Below are 14,936 nucleotides of genomic sequence, written 5' to 3' on the forward strand. Positions count from 1 at the left end.
TCAAGCTCATTTTCCTCCATTAGGCTTGCATAAGTATTCACCCCCTTGAACTTTCCCACATTTTGTAGTGTTACAGTATAACCTGGAACTGAAACTGGGATTATATTTCAGGAATCTACGCAGAATATCCCAGAATACTGAAGCAGGAGAACGTAAGCAATAAATTGATTTGATTAATTGTTAAATTGTTTACAAATTTAAAAAAAAAAAAGTAAACATTGTGATGGCGTAAGTATTCACCCCCACATTGCCGTAAAACTTCGGCGGAATTCAGCAAAGTGAGCTGAATGAAGTCGACCGTGAATGTGTGTGACATTAAATTCCATTATGAAAAAAAAAAAAAAACACAGAGGGGATTAGTCAGAGAAGCAACCATGAGACCGAGGATAACTCTGAAGGAGCTCGAGAGATCCACAGAAGCTGTGACACGACATCCACAACCCGGTCACTTCACAGAACATTTGTAAACATGGTAGCGAGACCGAAACGGAACTTTTCGGCATTAAATTTGGCAGGAAGAGACCACCGTTAATGCCAGTGTGGTGAAGCGTGCTGATGGTAGCATCCTGTTCAGCATTACCGTAGGCCACTTGGTTGTTTCTCTGACTCTGACTAATCCCCTCCTGATATACTGTATAACCTATAAAGTCCATTTCATTCCATTTCTATATTATTCCAGCGTTATTAAATGATTATTTATTAAATTAATTGCGAAGTGTGTATTGTGCATATTTTATATAATATAAAAGTCAAAACATATTCAGGAAGCGAAACCTGACTATTTGGCTTTAGTACTGTACATAATGACTAGTGTGTGAAGTGTGTGTTTAAGCGTCTCAGAAAATAAACGACTGTTTACAAACAATCATTCATGCCGTAATTAGTGAAATTTGGATAACAGAATAGAAATTAAACAGAATCAAATTAGTAACAAAAATATTTATATATAAATTTTGTTGTTGTTGTTTTTAATAAGAATTAGATTCAGAGACGTTACATTTGTGTTAATACACTTTATTTTATTTTAAAAAAATACACAATAAAAAAAAGGGTAAAAAATAAAATAACAGATGATCACAGAGGCCCGTTATAAACAATACTACAGACCCCAAAATCTCACAAGGTTCACTTTGCAGATAATACACATAAAAATACGATTAATTACAATTCTATCAGAATATACTGTGCAGAATTTGTGTCTTAAAGTTTTATATAACGGTAAGATGCAATGGAAAGTGTCACAAAGGGCCACTGCAAAAGTTTTGCCCCCCCCCCCACCCCACCTCCCCGCATACTTATCGTCTTGTGAGGATTTCGAGAGATTGTGCGGTCCGGCTTCACGTTCACATGCAGAAAGTGAGGCGCTTTAACTCAATCTGTAGGAAAACGCACTTTATTCTACAATCCACATAAACAACAGGGAGTTCTCTAAAATACTGGTCTATAGTTAAAAAAAGAAAGAAAAAAAGAAGATCAGAAACCGGATAAACGACAAACGTGATTTTGTTCAACAATTTAGAGCAGCCAAAAATGAAACATAGTCAATTAGGAGATATGTTCAGTGTGTGTGTGTGTGTGTGTGTGTGTGTGTGTGTGTCCTCTTTACAAACACTCGAGAGAGCTCAGAACCTCCTGAAATACCTGCAGGAACGTAAAAAAGAGCAACCATTTAGCAAGACATTATATAAGTAGAAAACGTATATCAGAACAGGGCTGGGCGATATGATGATACAACATCAACATCGTGATCGATCATGTCACGATTCCGATCTTAAATCCCCGGAAAAATTATTCCTTAAAGCAGCAGAAAAATATTTTTATATCAATTACAAAAAAAAGTTTTTACAAATGTTCTATCTTGTTAAAAAATATTTTAAATAGATTAGATTTAGATTAGATTTAGATTAAAAAAATAATAATAATAATTTGTATTTCTACACATTAAAGAAAGGTATCATCAAATTCAGCTTTTTTTGGTTTTAGAGCAAAGCTATACACTGCGATACGTATTGTGTATCAGAAAAAAGAGTATCGTGATGTGATGTGATAATATCGCCCACGCCTATATCACGATATGAAATGAAAGAGTTGTAATGTGTTGAACATTATCACAAAGATCTGTCTCTGAGATGTGTTAAAAATCATCTTACGCTTTTAACACTTCACTTACGTCACAGTTCGTGAAGAAGTACGACAGGGCGATGAAGAGCTTCCTGACGTCTTTACTGTATCTCCAGCAGTGAAGAGCCTGACCTGTGTGTCATCATATAAACAAGGGAATCTGCTTTTTACCTCTCTCTCTCTCTCTCTCTCTCTCTCTCTCTCATGCACACCCCACAAAAACTGTAGTGAAAATAGACCAGCATGTCGATGTTCCTACTCCTTTACAAGAAGTCTGCTGGACTTTTCCTTAACGTTCTGATCTACTACAGACACTACAACATATGTATTTCCCCCTGTGTCTGTAATAACAGATTATTAACGAATCTCCTCTGTAGTATTTTACGTCTTTACCTTGCACTCTTTGCCGGAAGCCTCCGGTTTCGTCGCCGATGCAGAAGCAGCCTTGCTCGAAGCTGATCTGTTCGTATTTGTGCATGTTGGCGAGCACGGTTCCGCAGACAGGGAGGTACAGAGTGCTTCCGTTCGGTTCAAAGCTCTCGGAGTAATACACACCTCTCTGACCGTCGATCCGCACAAAACGGCCTAAACACACACACACACACACACACACACAGAGACGATAAGGCTGAGATGAGGATGCTCAGGAGACGATGTTTGCATGTGCTCTTCCCTCTTTAAAAATAAACCTTTTAAATACTTTGGTGTATTTGGTCGGTTTTATAAGTCATTATCCGTATGAAAGAGCATCACGGTGATGACCGGGTCTCAGGTCCGATCCCATAGAGGAGTTTCAAACGTTCTCACGTGTCCTCTCTGGTTTCCTCCAACTTCCCAAAATCATGCCAGGAGATAGACCGCCTATAATTAAATCGCAAATGTGCGCATGTAGTGCTCTGAGACGAACCGACGTCCCAATCAGGGCGTATTCCCGTCTCACCCGCAGCGTTCCCGGGAAAGATCCCGGATTCTCTTAGAATGTTTGTTTGCTATTGTCTTTTGTGTCCCCCTTTCTTTTGGTTTTGGCTATGGTTGTTTTGTTGGGGTTGTTGGGTGGGGTGTTATAATGTGTACAATTTCCAATAAAAATTCTACGATCAAAAAAAAAAAAAAAAAAAAGATCCCGGATTCAGTGAGACCCTGACCAGGATAAAGCGCTTACTGAAGGTGGATAATGGAATGAATAAACCAGAGAAAGTGCGTGATGTGTATTGCAGAAAATAAGGAAATGTCTAAAGATAAATCCTCACCGTCTTGAGTCTAAGACGAGATAAGACGAGATGAGATGAGATGAGATGAGATGAGATGGGAAGAGATAAACATGGATGAATTCCTGTAATTCCTTAATAGTTGTATATCAGAAAAAAAGTGCAAAAATGCACAAGTATGAAATGTACTTCTGATGAAGCTTCTCCAGACTTGCACAAAAACCTGTTGCATTATCTGGATAAGTGGATGAATGCTGTTCTACAGTACATGCATGATTGATCAGCACTTACTGTGGTTTTTGGCTGTTTCTTTAGCAGGAAAAGCAGATGCACCGTCACATCTGTCTCCAGTCATGTTTGTTAAATCAGATCTTTTGCGTTTCGGGGGTAAAAATCCTGCAGATGTTTCATGATGCCATTCCTGCACATGTGTGTGTCCGTTACTGGAGGACTGTAACCCGCAGAGCTCCATGTTTAAAGCTGCACATCAATCACAGTAAGATTATGTCGTAATGCTGTAAGTTATATTTTAATTAATTATAAACAAAATAGGTTTTTATTGTTGTTGTTGCCTTTCAAAATCAAAGCCGAACCGCGATACAGCGATGCCCTATGTTACTGCCTGATTAAATGTCAACATTTGTGTACGTTTTTTCATTAACACGATATCCACGATATATCGTGGTTAAAGGACCTACTGAATTAAATTACTAATTAAATGATCAATCTTGGGAAGATAACTTTTTTTTTTTTTTTAGGCAAAGTGTTTGTTTTTTTTTAAGATCAGGCATATATCTGAACGTCAAAAACGACGGACCTAGTGGTCCTACCGTGAAGCGCAAACTGCGCATGCGCACTGCGAACCCGGAAGGCGTGGAAGCATCGGTGTATCTTTGCCGCTGATTCAAGGATAACAAATAAATCCAACATTTAAGCTTGAATAATGTTTAAACTCGAAGGTTTGGGACCCAAATTAGACCCGGAGGAGATGAAGAGGAAAATGCGAGAGGATGTGATCTCATCCGTGAGAAATTTCCTCATTTATGTCGCTCTTCTGAGAGTCAGTAAGTGTCCAAGTGTGAAGGTTGTGTGTCATTCAGAACATCTGGAGTCATTCCGAGTTGTAATAATAATAAGAATAATTAATATTTCTAAAGAAGTCCTGGTGTGACCAAGACGTGTTCTGAGAACTTCTAAGTGAACTTCCATTTACACTATATTGTCAAAAGTATGTGCACCCCGATCATCACACCCATATGTCCTTGTTGAACATCTCATTCCAGATTTATTCCCCCTGTGTTTACTGTTATAAGAACCTCCTCCACTCTTCTGGGAAGGATTTCCACTAGATTTTGGGGCGTGGCTGTGGGGATTAGTGATCATTCAGCTACGAGTATATTAGTGAGGTTGAGGTCAGGTGCTGATGTTGATGTGAGGAGATCCAGTTCCAGTTCATCCTAAAGGTGTTCAGTAGGGTCGAGGTCAGGGTTCTGTGCAGGACACTCGAGTTCTTCAACCTTCTTCCATCCTTCACACACCACGTCTTCATGGAGCTCGACTTTGTGCACAGTGACATGATGGAACAGGTTTGAGTCTCTCAGTTCCAGCGAAGGGAAACTGTAATACTACAGCACACAGAGACGATCTGTACAACTGTGTTTCTGACTTTGTGCTAACGGTTTGAGGAAGAAACGCATATGGGTGTGATGGTCGGGGGCGCACATACTTTTGGCCTTATAGCGTACACAGTGAATACCAAAAGCACTGAGCGTTTGCATGTGTTTGTATGTTTCAGCTCCGTATGTCCTGAAGAAGTTGGACAGCATCTGAGGACGTAGACTCAACTCTAAATCTGCACCTGAACTCATGGAACGTCGTCTCGCTTCACCTGTTTGCAGCGCTGTCCTTCATCATCCTCACCCTCATCATGCTGCATGTTTATTTCCTGGATGAAGCTGAACGTACTTTAATTTAACCCCGTGCGTATGCGCTGTGGCGTCGTGTCATGTCCGTGGCGGTCTATCAGTACAGATGTGACGACACGACACACACAGCTGTGTATTGATCATGTGACCCGGACTGAACCATAAATCTTTAATGTATTCGACTCTCTCTAGACGCACGTGTTCTTTTGTATTAAAAACGAAGCAGAATGTGAATAAATTTCAAAGTTTGTCCGTCAGCGTGTGGATGTGGAGCATTTAATTAATCTGTTAGAAATGTTTTGTGTTCGTTTTTTCTTTTAGAAATACCTAAAAGTATAAAAACGGAGTTAATAATTCATTAAACATGCGCCAATTCACATAGCAGAATATCATAACATAGTACAACCTTTATTTACGGTACCTGGTGCTTTTTATTTATTTTTATTAAGCTCAAATCCTGAGTGGTCTTTCTTTTAAAGTACTCGGAGGTCAGATTTACTCGAAAGCACATATTGCACAATTTGAGATCCAATACGAGCGTATAAATACAATAACGTCAAGACCTTTAAATCGTACATAAATCAATCGAGAGTACGGGGATGCACGTGTTAATTAATGTTTATTAACTAAACATTATAATTAGAATATTCAGTCCGAGTAAGAAAAATAAAACCCGTTGTAATTCCGCACGTCGTTTATTGAGAGATCCGATCTGACAAACTTTATTACTTTACACTGAATATTAATCTTAGTGATATTTATTTAAATCATTTTAGTCACAATAAGTGCCTTCTGAAGTAGTGAATAAAGTAGTACAGCTGAAACATCATCCTACAGCACCGCGATGCTCTTCTGAGGGTTTAGAGGAGTGTTGCTTTCCCATCATGCACCACTAGGGGGCGTTACAGCTTCAGTTCACTGGGCATGGCGTCTCCGGTCAGACCCGACAGCAGGTTGTGGGCCGAGAGATCAGCCATGACGCCTCGCGTGGAGAACGTGGCGCTGCCGATGTGAGGGAGAACCACTACACACACACACACACACACACTCTTATACACAGTAATTATTATTCTGAGCATTTTACAAAGAATAATTCCAAACCGTTCAACAGAAAATGCTATGAAGAACACTGACGCAGGATTTAAAGGTTCTCCTAAGAGTTTTCTCAAGAGGTTCGGGACCAGTTCAGGGACGGAGAAATAGTTTTTGAGGCTTTTCTGAATCATTTAGAAATGTTCATCAAGTCACGCTGGTTTTCCCAGACTGCAGTGCTCTAACATATATATTTATCAGTCCCTACGAGATTTAGAAATTTACGCAATATTCGGAGGAGCGTGAGATTTTTCAAAATGACCCAGGTTTGGAGCCGAGACTCATCGCGTGACGTCGTCACGACGCGCGTTCAGCCGACGCCCTCTTCCAGTCGCGTGCGTCGAACACGAGTACGGCTAAAAGCTCTCGTTTACCGACATCACTGCGAAAGAGCGCGCAGAACGATGTCCTGCGATTCGAGTCGTTCTTCCACCCAAAAAAAAAAAAAGCTCCGCAAGTTACATCGCAAATTTTGAAGAAAAAAAAATAATAAAAACACATCGCAGGAAAATCCAGCGTCTTGGCCGCAACGATGGCGAATCCTGTACGGACCGATTCTTAAAAAGATGAACAAAATGGAAAATAAATGAAAAGCTGATTGAGAATTTCGATATTACGAGTGATGAGCGAGACAGTAAAATGCTTTCAATTAAATGTAGAAAATAAAGAAAAGAAAGATGCAAAACACGGTGACTAATAAATATTTCTGAAGCTTTCTGAATCATTTCAAAAATGTTTAGCTGTTTATCTGCCCATTATTAACTATTAACGTATTCAGAAAAATGCAAACGATTCTCATCAATCACATTATATTATAGGAATACAAAATATATACACGTAAAAAATAACATTAAAAAGATGAATAAATGTAGAGAGAAAAATCGTGACTGAGGAACGAGAGGTTTGGAGCAAATAAAGGAGGTGGTGGTAAATTATGTACGTCTTAGATGATAATGTTTTAATAAAATATACAGATTATATAAGTATATCAGAATAAGAAAATGATTAATAAAATGAAATAAATTGCCACTTTACATACAGAGCTACGGCGCTCACGTTTACCAACATCGTTGTTTTGTTAAAGATAAATATTATGTTCTATATTTTTGAATGTGAACATATTGATCCTGACCGCAGTTGTTGAGGCGCAGGAGCGGATGGTCGGTGGGCAGAGGCTCAGGCGTCGTCACGTCGAGTCCCGCTGCAGCGATCTGACCGCTGGTGAGGGCTTCGAGCAGATCCTCCTGGTTTACGACCGCCCCTCTTCAGGAAGGAATAATAATAATAATAATAATAATAATAATAATAATAATAATAATAGTTTCTGCTTTGTTTAGTGTATATGGAACAAGTGACAGAAGTGTTATTGTGTCGTAAAATAAAATAAAACAGCCAATCAGATTCTAATATGCAAATGAATGGCACACAAAACTACTGATTTACTAGGGAAGGGGCGGGGCTTGTTGGTTGAGGGTGTGTTTACGATTTTATATTTATATTCTACATCACTGTAGATTTAATGATAAGGGTAAAAGCCTTGCAGGAATAAACATAATGTTTTTGTTTGTGATTAGAATCTCAGCGCACTCTTCTGAAGTGAGGGATTTCTTTAACATGTGCACTGATCCTTTAGGTTTCAACTCATCCTGATGGCTAAAGGGTGCCAAAACTTTTACATTTTCCCCGACCTGCTGGTGTTGATGAAGACTGCGGTGTTCTTCATTTTGCTGAAAAAGGCTTTATTACACAGTTCCTGTGTGTCAGGGTTCAAAGAGCACGAAACCACCACGAAGTCGCTCTCACACAGCAGCGTGTCTAACGGCACTGAGAGAGAGACACAGAGAGGGGGGGAGAGAGAGAGAGAGAGAGAGAGAGACAGAGAGAGGGAGACACAGAGAGAGAGAGAGAGAGAGAGAGAGAGAGAGAGACACAGAGAGAGAGAGACACAGAGAGAGAGACACAGAGAGAGAGAGACATACATACACACAGAGAGACAGAGAGACACAGAGAGAGAGAGACACACAGAGAGAGAGACAGAGAGAGAGACAGAGAGAGAGACACACACACAGAGAAAGACACAGAGAGACAAAGAGAGAGAGAGACACAGAGAGAGAGACACACACACACACAGAGAAAGACACAGAGAGACAGAGAGAGACACAGAGAGAGACACACACATACCGAGAGAGAGACACACACACACACACACAGAAAGACACAGAGACAGAGAGAGAGAGAGAGACACAGAGAAAGACACAGAGAGACAAAGAGAGAGAGAGACAGAGAGAGAGACAGACAGAGAGAGAGAGAGACATACACACACACAGAGAGAGAGAGAGACACAGAGAGAGAGAGACACAGAGAGAGAGACAGAGAGAGACACACACACAGAGAAAGACACAGAGAGACAAAGAGAGAGAGAGACAGAGAGAGAGACACACACACACAGAAAGACACAGAGAGACAAAGAGAGAGAGACACACATACCGAGAGAGAGAGACACACACACACACACACAGAAAGACACAGAGACAGAGAGAGAGAGAGAGAGACACAGAGAAAGACACAGAGAGACAAAGAGAGAGAGAGAGACAGACAGAGAGAGAGAGAGACAGACAGGAAAGCAGTCATTATGTGCATTGTAATCTATGACTCATGCTTCACTTCCTCTATTTTTGACGGTCTAATTCTCGTTTTTTTTTTTTTTATCTTCCGTCTTTTGGAGCTCTTGTTTTCTCTCACCGTGTTCTCCGCCCAACTCTCCAGCCTGGGGTTTGGGCTGCCGTCCTGAATACAGCAGACGTTTCACACCGAACGGCTTCAGTCTCTGTGCGATGGCCAACCCTACAAACACACGACTCGCACTTCAACACCGGGACATCAAATACGCCGCTGCGTTCAAAAATGAACACATCACTGCCCACATCACGGTAACTACATGACCAGTAGGGGTTCAAATTAAATATACATGTAGCCTTCTCCAAAAAAGTGTACAGTGAACATCAAAAATATTGGCACCCCTTCACAGGTTAATACTTTCAGCCTTTCACTTAAACAGTTAGATAAAAGACTTCGTTTTCCTCTAACATTTTGTAGAATAATTCATTTTCTTTTGTAACGGGATTCTCAAACGCATTCTCCAATTCTTTTTACTCAATCTCAGAAGCATTTCTCTAAATGATTAATTATCTAACGAACCCATTTATCTCAACCAAGGCTACTATTTAAAAAAAATAAAAAGTCTCAAATGTTTTACAAATGCACCATCTCTGAATATCTAACTGTAGGGTGCTAATACTTTTGAAAGAGTGTTCTGAATGAAAAAAAATGGACCAATTAAGAAAACTTTAAAACTGGACCAATGAGCATTCACTGTAAATTAACTGTAGGGCGCTAATACTATTGAGAGCACCATTTTGCAGGAAAAAAACATTCACTATTTCATTATTTATATATTTATTATATAAATTATTGATTACACAACATACCTATAGGCTTCAAATTACAGATTTATTTTTGTGCGGTTTCATACAGGGTGCCAATATTTTTGTTGACTGTAAGGCTGTATTTAAATTCTGTCAGTTTTGATAAGAGATGGTTCTGTTATTCTTAATGGGGGCAAGAACGTGCGTAGTAGTGTCACTCTGTGTGTGTATGTATGTGTGTGTGTGTTAGTGTGTGCGTGCGTGTGTGTGTGTGTGTGTGTACCTATCCGTCCCAGGCCAATCACCCCGACTGTACTGCCTGAGAGACCGTAACCACACAACCACAGGGGCTTCCACGAGCTCCAACCTCCACTGACACAACATCAACAAACATCAACAAACATCCCATAATTCATTCATTAGTTCATCAATTATTAAAAATAGTTTAATTTTCATTATAAATCACTGAGCTGTTACAGGACTGACCTTTTGACCTCCTGAATGCCCTCAGGTAAGCGGCGAGCTGTAGCCAATAACAGAGCAACGGTCAACTCAGCTGTAGCATCTGTTAATACATCAGGGGTGTAGCCTACCCTTATACCTCTGAGAGAGAGAGAGAAAGAGAGAGAGAGAGAGAGAGAGAGAGAGAGAGAGAGAGAGACAGAGAGAGAGAGAGACAGAGAGAGAGAGAGACAGAGAGAGAGAGAGAGAGACAGACAGAGACAGACAGACAGAGAGAGAGAGACAGAGAGAGAGAGAGAGAGAGAGAGAGAGAGAGAGAGAGAGAGAGAGACAGACAGAGACAGACAGACAGAGAGAGAGACAGAGAGAGAGAGAGAGACAGAGAGAGACAGACAGACAGAGAGAGAGAGATAGAGAGAGAGACAGGGAGAGAGAGAGGGAGAGAGAGAGAGACAGGGAGAGAGAGAGACAGGGGGAGAGAGAGAGAAACAAAGAGATTGAAAGATTGAAACAGACAGACAGATAGATAAAGTGAGAGAGAGGTGAGAGAGAGACAGACAGAAAGGGAGGGAGGGACAACGATAGATAGACAGATAAAGACAGACAGACAGACAGACAGATAGATAGAGGGTGAGCCAGAGAGAGACAGAAACAAAGAGATTGAAACAGATAGATAGATAGATAGATAGATAGATAGAGTGAAAGAGAGGCGAGTGTGTGTGAGAGACAGACAGACAGCCAAAGGGAGGGGACAACGATAGATAGATGGATGGATGGATGGATGGATGGATGAATAGATAGATCAGATCGATAGATCGATAGATAGATAGATAGAGGGTGAGCCAGAGAGAGAGAAAGAGAAACAAAGAGATTGAGACAGACAGACAGACAGACAGCGTGAGAGAGAGAAACAGACAGACAGAAAGGGAGAGAGGGACAATGACAGATTAGACAGACAGTGAGTCAGAGAGAGACAGACTTTTTTGGAACAGCTAACATTCAGCTCTTAAAGGACTGAATGTTAGTTTTAGGCTCCGCCTCCTTTCTATCATCCAATCACAATGACTTCTGAAACGACACGGTTTTCTAGAGGCCTCCTCACCGTTTCTTGATCTCATCGATGGCGAGGTGGTCAAAGCCCACAGACATGGTACTGATCACCTTCAGGTTGGGTCCTAAACACACACACACACACACACACACACACTCACAATCACTATCACTGTGGCAGTTCACAGAGAGTTTTGAGGCCTGAATAGCAATATTTTATTAGGCAAGGTGAGAACAGGGACTGACTTGTTTTGTGAAAGTTCTGCAACATTAAGTGTAACTATAAATGGATTAAAAAAAAGTGTCATTCTTTAATTACTAAAATAGCAAACTGCGTTGACAAACTGCTGTGGTGTAAGAGGAGTAAAACACTGCCATGCTGTTATAGGAAAATAATCAGCTTCATGGTGGTCGCTCATCACAGCTTCATCACTCCAGCCCATGGCTGATTCATTTCCCATCACAGCGTACCTCTGAGTGTTTTACTCCCATTAGATTAAAGAACGTGTGACAGGTCTGCGATGCCGTTTTAGAGTGCTGCAGCGCAGTGTTTCTCATGAGGTGCTTCCTGTTTCAGCAGGACAGCGGTCGGAGCGAGGATGCTGTAAACACATTAAATGAGGAAGCAGCTTTGACGTGTTTCACACCACACTAACTTCCTCATTCCTCGTTCCTCGAGATGGTGCTGGAGGTCAGCTCATCTCGCCCAGCAGATACACACTCGTACAGAAACGGAAAGAGACGCAGAGACAAGCGTACCTGCTGCGTCGAGAACCTCGGCATCGATACGATCTGAGAGCAGACACAGGAGACCGTGAGCTCCTTCCACCTTCTTCAGCAGCTCCGCACGTGGAACAGGTTCATCTGAGTCCCACACCGACACGTCACACCTGAGCCATTACAAACAACACCACTGCATGAGAGACGCTCAATTAAACATCATTATTATTATCAATTAAAGAATCATAATATAAAGGATTCATTATTATTATTATTGAAACCAGAATCCTTTTTTTTCATTGTTCAGATACGACTCCTCCCCTCTAAGCCCCGCCTCCTCAAAGTCTGAAGCTGGAAGTGATGCAGAAGATGAAAAGTATTGTTTACAGAGTCATAATTTAATAATAATTTACCAAAAAATATGTCACTGAAAGTGTGTAGATAAGATTTGGGATTTAATTACAGAGAGGATTTTGTGTGACAGACATATACTAGTCATACTTATACTGGTTAAATTGTACTTTATTGTAGTTATGCACATATGCTAGTTATGCTTATTAGTTATAATATATATATATATATATATATATATATATATATATATATATATATATATATAAACAAACTATAACTTGGCTCATATTTACCAAGTGTGCGCTCCACTAATATGGGCACCCTTGGTAAATATGAGCAAAGAAGGCTGTGGAAAAAAAAGGTTCTCTATGGGGTTCAGGTCAGGGGACTGGGAGGGTCATGGCAGGACCTTGATTTTGTGGTCAGTAAACCATTTCTGTGTTGATTTTGATGATGTTTTGGATCATTGTCCTGCTGGAAGATCCAACCACGGCCCGTTTGAAGCTTTCTGGCAGAGGCAGTCAGGTTTTCATTTAATATCTGTTGATATTTGATCGAGTCCATGATGCCATGTATCCTAACAAAATGTCCAGGTCCTCTGGCAGAAAAACAGCCCCAAAACATTAAAGATCCACCTCCATATTTAACCGTGGGCATGAGGTACTTTTCCATACGGCTACCTCTCTGTGTGCTCCAAAACCACCTCTGGTGTTTATTCCCAAAAAGCTCTATTCTGGTTTCATCTGACCATCGAACCCGATCCCATTTGAAGTTCCAGTAGTGTCTGCACACTGAAGACGCTCGAGTTTGTTTTTGGATGAGAGTAGAGGCTTTTTTCCTGAACCCCTTCCAAACAGCTTGTGGTGATGTAGGTGACTTCAGATTGTAGTTTTGGAGACTTTCTGACCCCAAGACACAACTAACTTCTGCAGTTCTCCAGCTGTGATCCTTGGAGATGTTTTATCCACTCGAACCGTCCTCTTCACAGTGCGTTGAGACGATATAGACACACGTCCAATTCCAGGTCGATTCATAACATTTCCAGTTGACTGGAACTTCTTCATTATTGCCCTGATGGTGGAAATGGGCGTTTTCAATGCTTGTGCCATTTTCTTATAGACACGCCCCATTGTGTGAAGCTCAACAACCTTTTGCCGCACATCACAGCTATATTCCTCGCTCTTACCCACTGTGATGAATGACTAAGGGAACTTGGCCTGTGTGTTACCTCATATTTATACTCGTATATTAGAAGCTATTAGAATGACGTCATGCCGGTGATAATGAAACTTAACATCTGATCTAAATCGGGTGTTTGCAAAGTCTTTAAACTGTAAAACTTCATGTCCGTGTGTGTGTGTGTGTGTGTGTGTTGCAGTGTTTGTGAAAAAGTGAAAGAAACTTGCGCACATGGCGGCTTTCTGCAGCAGCTTCATTCCCTCCTGAGGGATGCGTCTGGTCACAAACACCTTCATCATCTGCCTCGCGCTCATGACCGCGGAAACACACAAACACACACAAACACACTCACACTCACACACTCAGTCTCTGTAAAGTCCTCTACGGAACCAAAGCACGTGATCTGAGGGGACCGTATTCACTGTAACACCGGGGCACGTAACACTTCCGGTCAACGTCACATGTAGAACAGTAAGGCGTGCAGTGACTGGTGACTGGCTGTAGTACAGACAGACAGACAGACACACAGACAGTCTGTAAAAAATATCTCTCTTTATTAAAATATCTATAAACTATCTGAGCGGTCGACTTTGTTGATTAATTGTGATTTTATTTGAAGTGAATTGTAATTAGAGACAGCACAATGTCACCTTTTCCTCTCTGATGCTGACACTGAGACCTGGAGGATCAGTCGATAGCGACACACATCCATTACTGCTTTCTTTAAAAACTGATAAACCTTTAAAAAAAAAATTATGAAGCACTTTACGGTAAAAAATCTTTCACACAAAAATCCCTTACACTGCAAATATAAGAAATACAATAAAGTATCAATATAATCAAATCAATCCTAGCAAAAGAAAAAAACAAAAACAAACAAACAGTCAAATCTCTTTATACATAAACATTTCCAAGTCCAATCTTTGTTTGTTAAATGATCAGAAATCCGATATGTTTTCTCCGATATCTGATCCACCGTTGTTTTTGTTTTTCTTTTTGTTTTCTTGTGTTGATATACTGGGTATCAGACTGGTGACAACTCTGATTTAAATCTTTACTTTAATTTAATGTTTCACAAACAAACAAACAAACAAACAAACAAATAAACACTGACAATTATAAGTTACAATTACAACCATAATATAAAATACACTAGTGGGTTATTAGAATAATATTTGCTTCATCATCAACAACAATAACAATAATAATAATGAAGAAAACAAAAGACAGACTGCGTATTCCAAACACAAAATATCCTAATGAGTAATTACCACGAGTTATTATTATATTAATAACTAATAATATTACTTATTAATTATTACACAAATTCACTACAACCCATTTGTTTACTGCGCATGCGCAATGCAATCAGGTTAAAGATCCATCCAGGTCTCAGCTGT

General features: G+C 40.3%; 3 protein-coding genes across 3 annotated transcripts; 1 reads left to right on the forward strand and 2 right to left on the reverse strand.

Moving 5' to 3' along the window:
• Positions 1 to 674: 674 nt before the first annotated feature.
• si:dkey-109l4.3 (uncharacterized protein LOC559137 homolog) lies at positions 675 to 3,920 on the reverse strand. The gene is made up of 4 exons (XM_053631980.1): positions 3,621 to 3,920; positions 2,515 to 2,706; positions 2,171 to 2,253; positions 675 to 1,641 (listed from the first exon to the last, which is right to left on the reverse strand). The coding sequence occupies exons 1-4, from the start codon at positions 3,799 to 3,801 to the stop codon at positions 1,603 to 1,605; spliced, it is 495 nt and encodes a 164-aa protein (XP_053487955.1). The 5' UTR covers positions 3,802 to 3,920; the 3' UTR covers positions 675 to 1,602.
• Positions 3,921 to 4,139: 219 nt separating this feature from the next.
• tomm5 (translocase of outer mitochondrial membrane 5 homolog (yeast)) lies at positions 4,140 to 5,511 on the forward strand. Its single transcript, XM_053631981.1, has 2 exons — positions 4,140 to 4,393; positions 5,125 to 5,511. The coding sequence occupies exons 1-2, from the start codon at positions 4,273 to 4,275 to the stop codon at positions 5,157 to 5,159; spliced, it is 156 nt and encodes a 51-aa protein (XP_053487956.1). The 5' UTR covers positions 4,140 to 4,272; the 3' UTR covers positions 5,160 to 5,511.
• Positions 5,512 to 5,996: 485 nt separating this feature from the next.
• On the reverse strand, positions 5,997 to 14,627 carry grhpra (glyoxylate reductase/hydroxypyruvate reductase a). The gene is made up of 9 exons (XM_053631978.1): positions 13,768 to 14,627; positions 12,043 to 12,173; positions 11,336 to 11,408; positions 10,258 to 10,374; positions 10,055 to 10,143; positions 9,089 to 9,190; positions 8,035 to 8,170; positions 7,479 to 7,609; positions 5,997 to 6,278 (listed from the first exon to the last, which is right to left on the reverse strand). Exons 1-9 carry the CDS (start codon positions 13,848 to 13,850, stop codon positions 6,157 to 6,159), a joined length of 984 nt encoding a protein of 327 aa, XP_053487953.1. The 5' UTR covers positions 13,851 to 14,627; the 3' UTR covers positions 5,997 to 6,156.
• Positions 14,628 to 14,936: the final 309 nt, after the last annotated feature.

Source organism: Ictalurus furcatus, chromosome 8 (assembly GCF_023375685.1).
Source record: "Ictalurus furcatus strain D&B chromosome 8, Billie_1.0, whole genome shotgun sequence".
Classification (NCBI taxonomy): domain Eukaryota; kingdom Metazoa; phylum Chordata; class Actinopteri; order Siluriformes; family Ictaluridae; genus Ictalurus; species Ictalurus furcatus.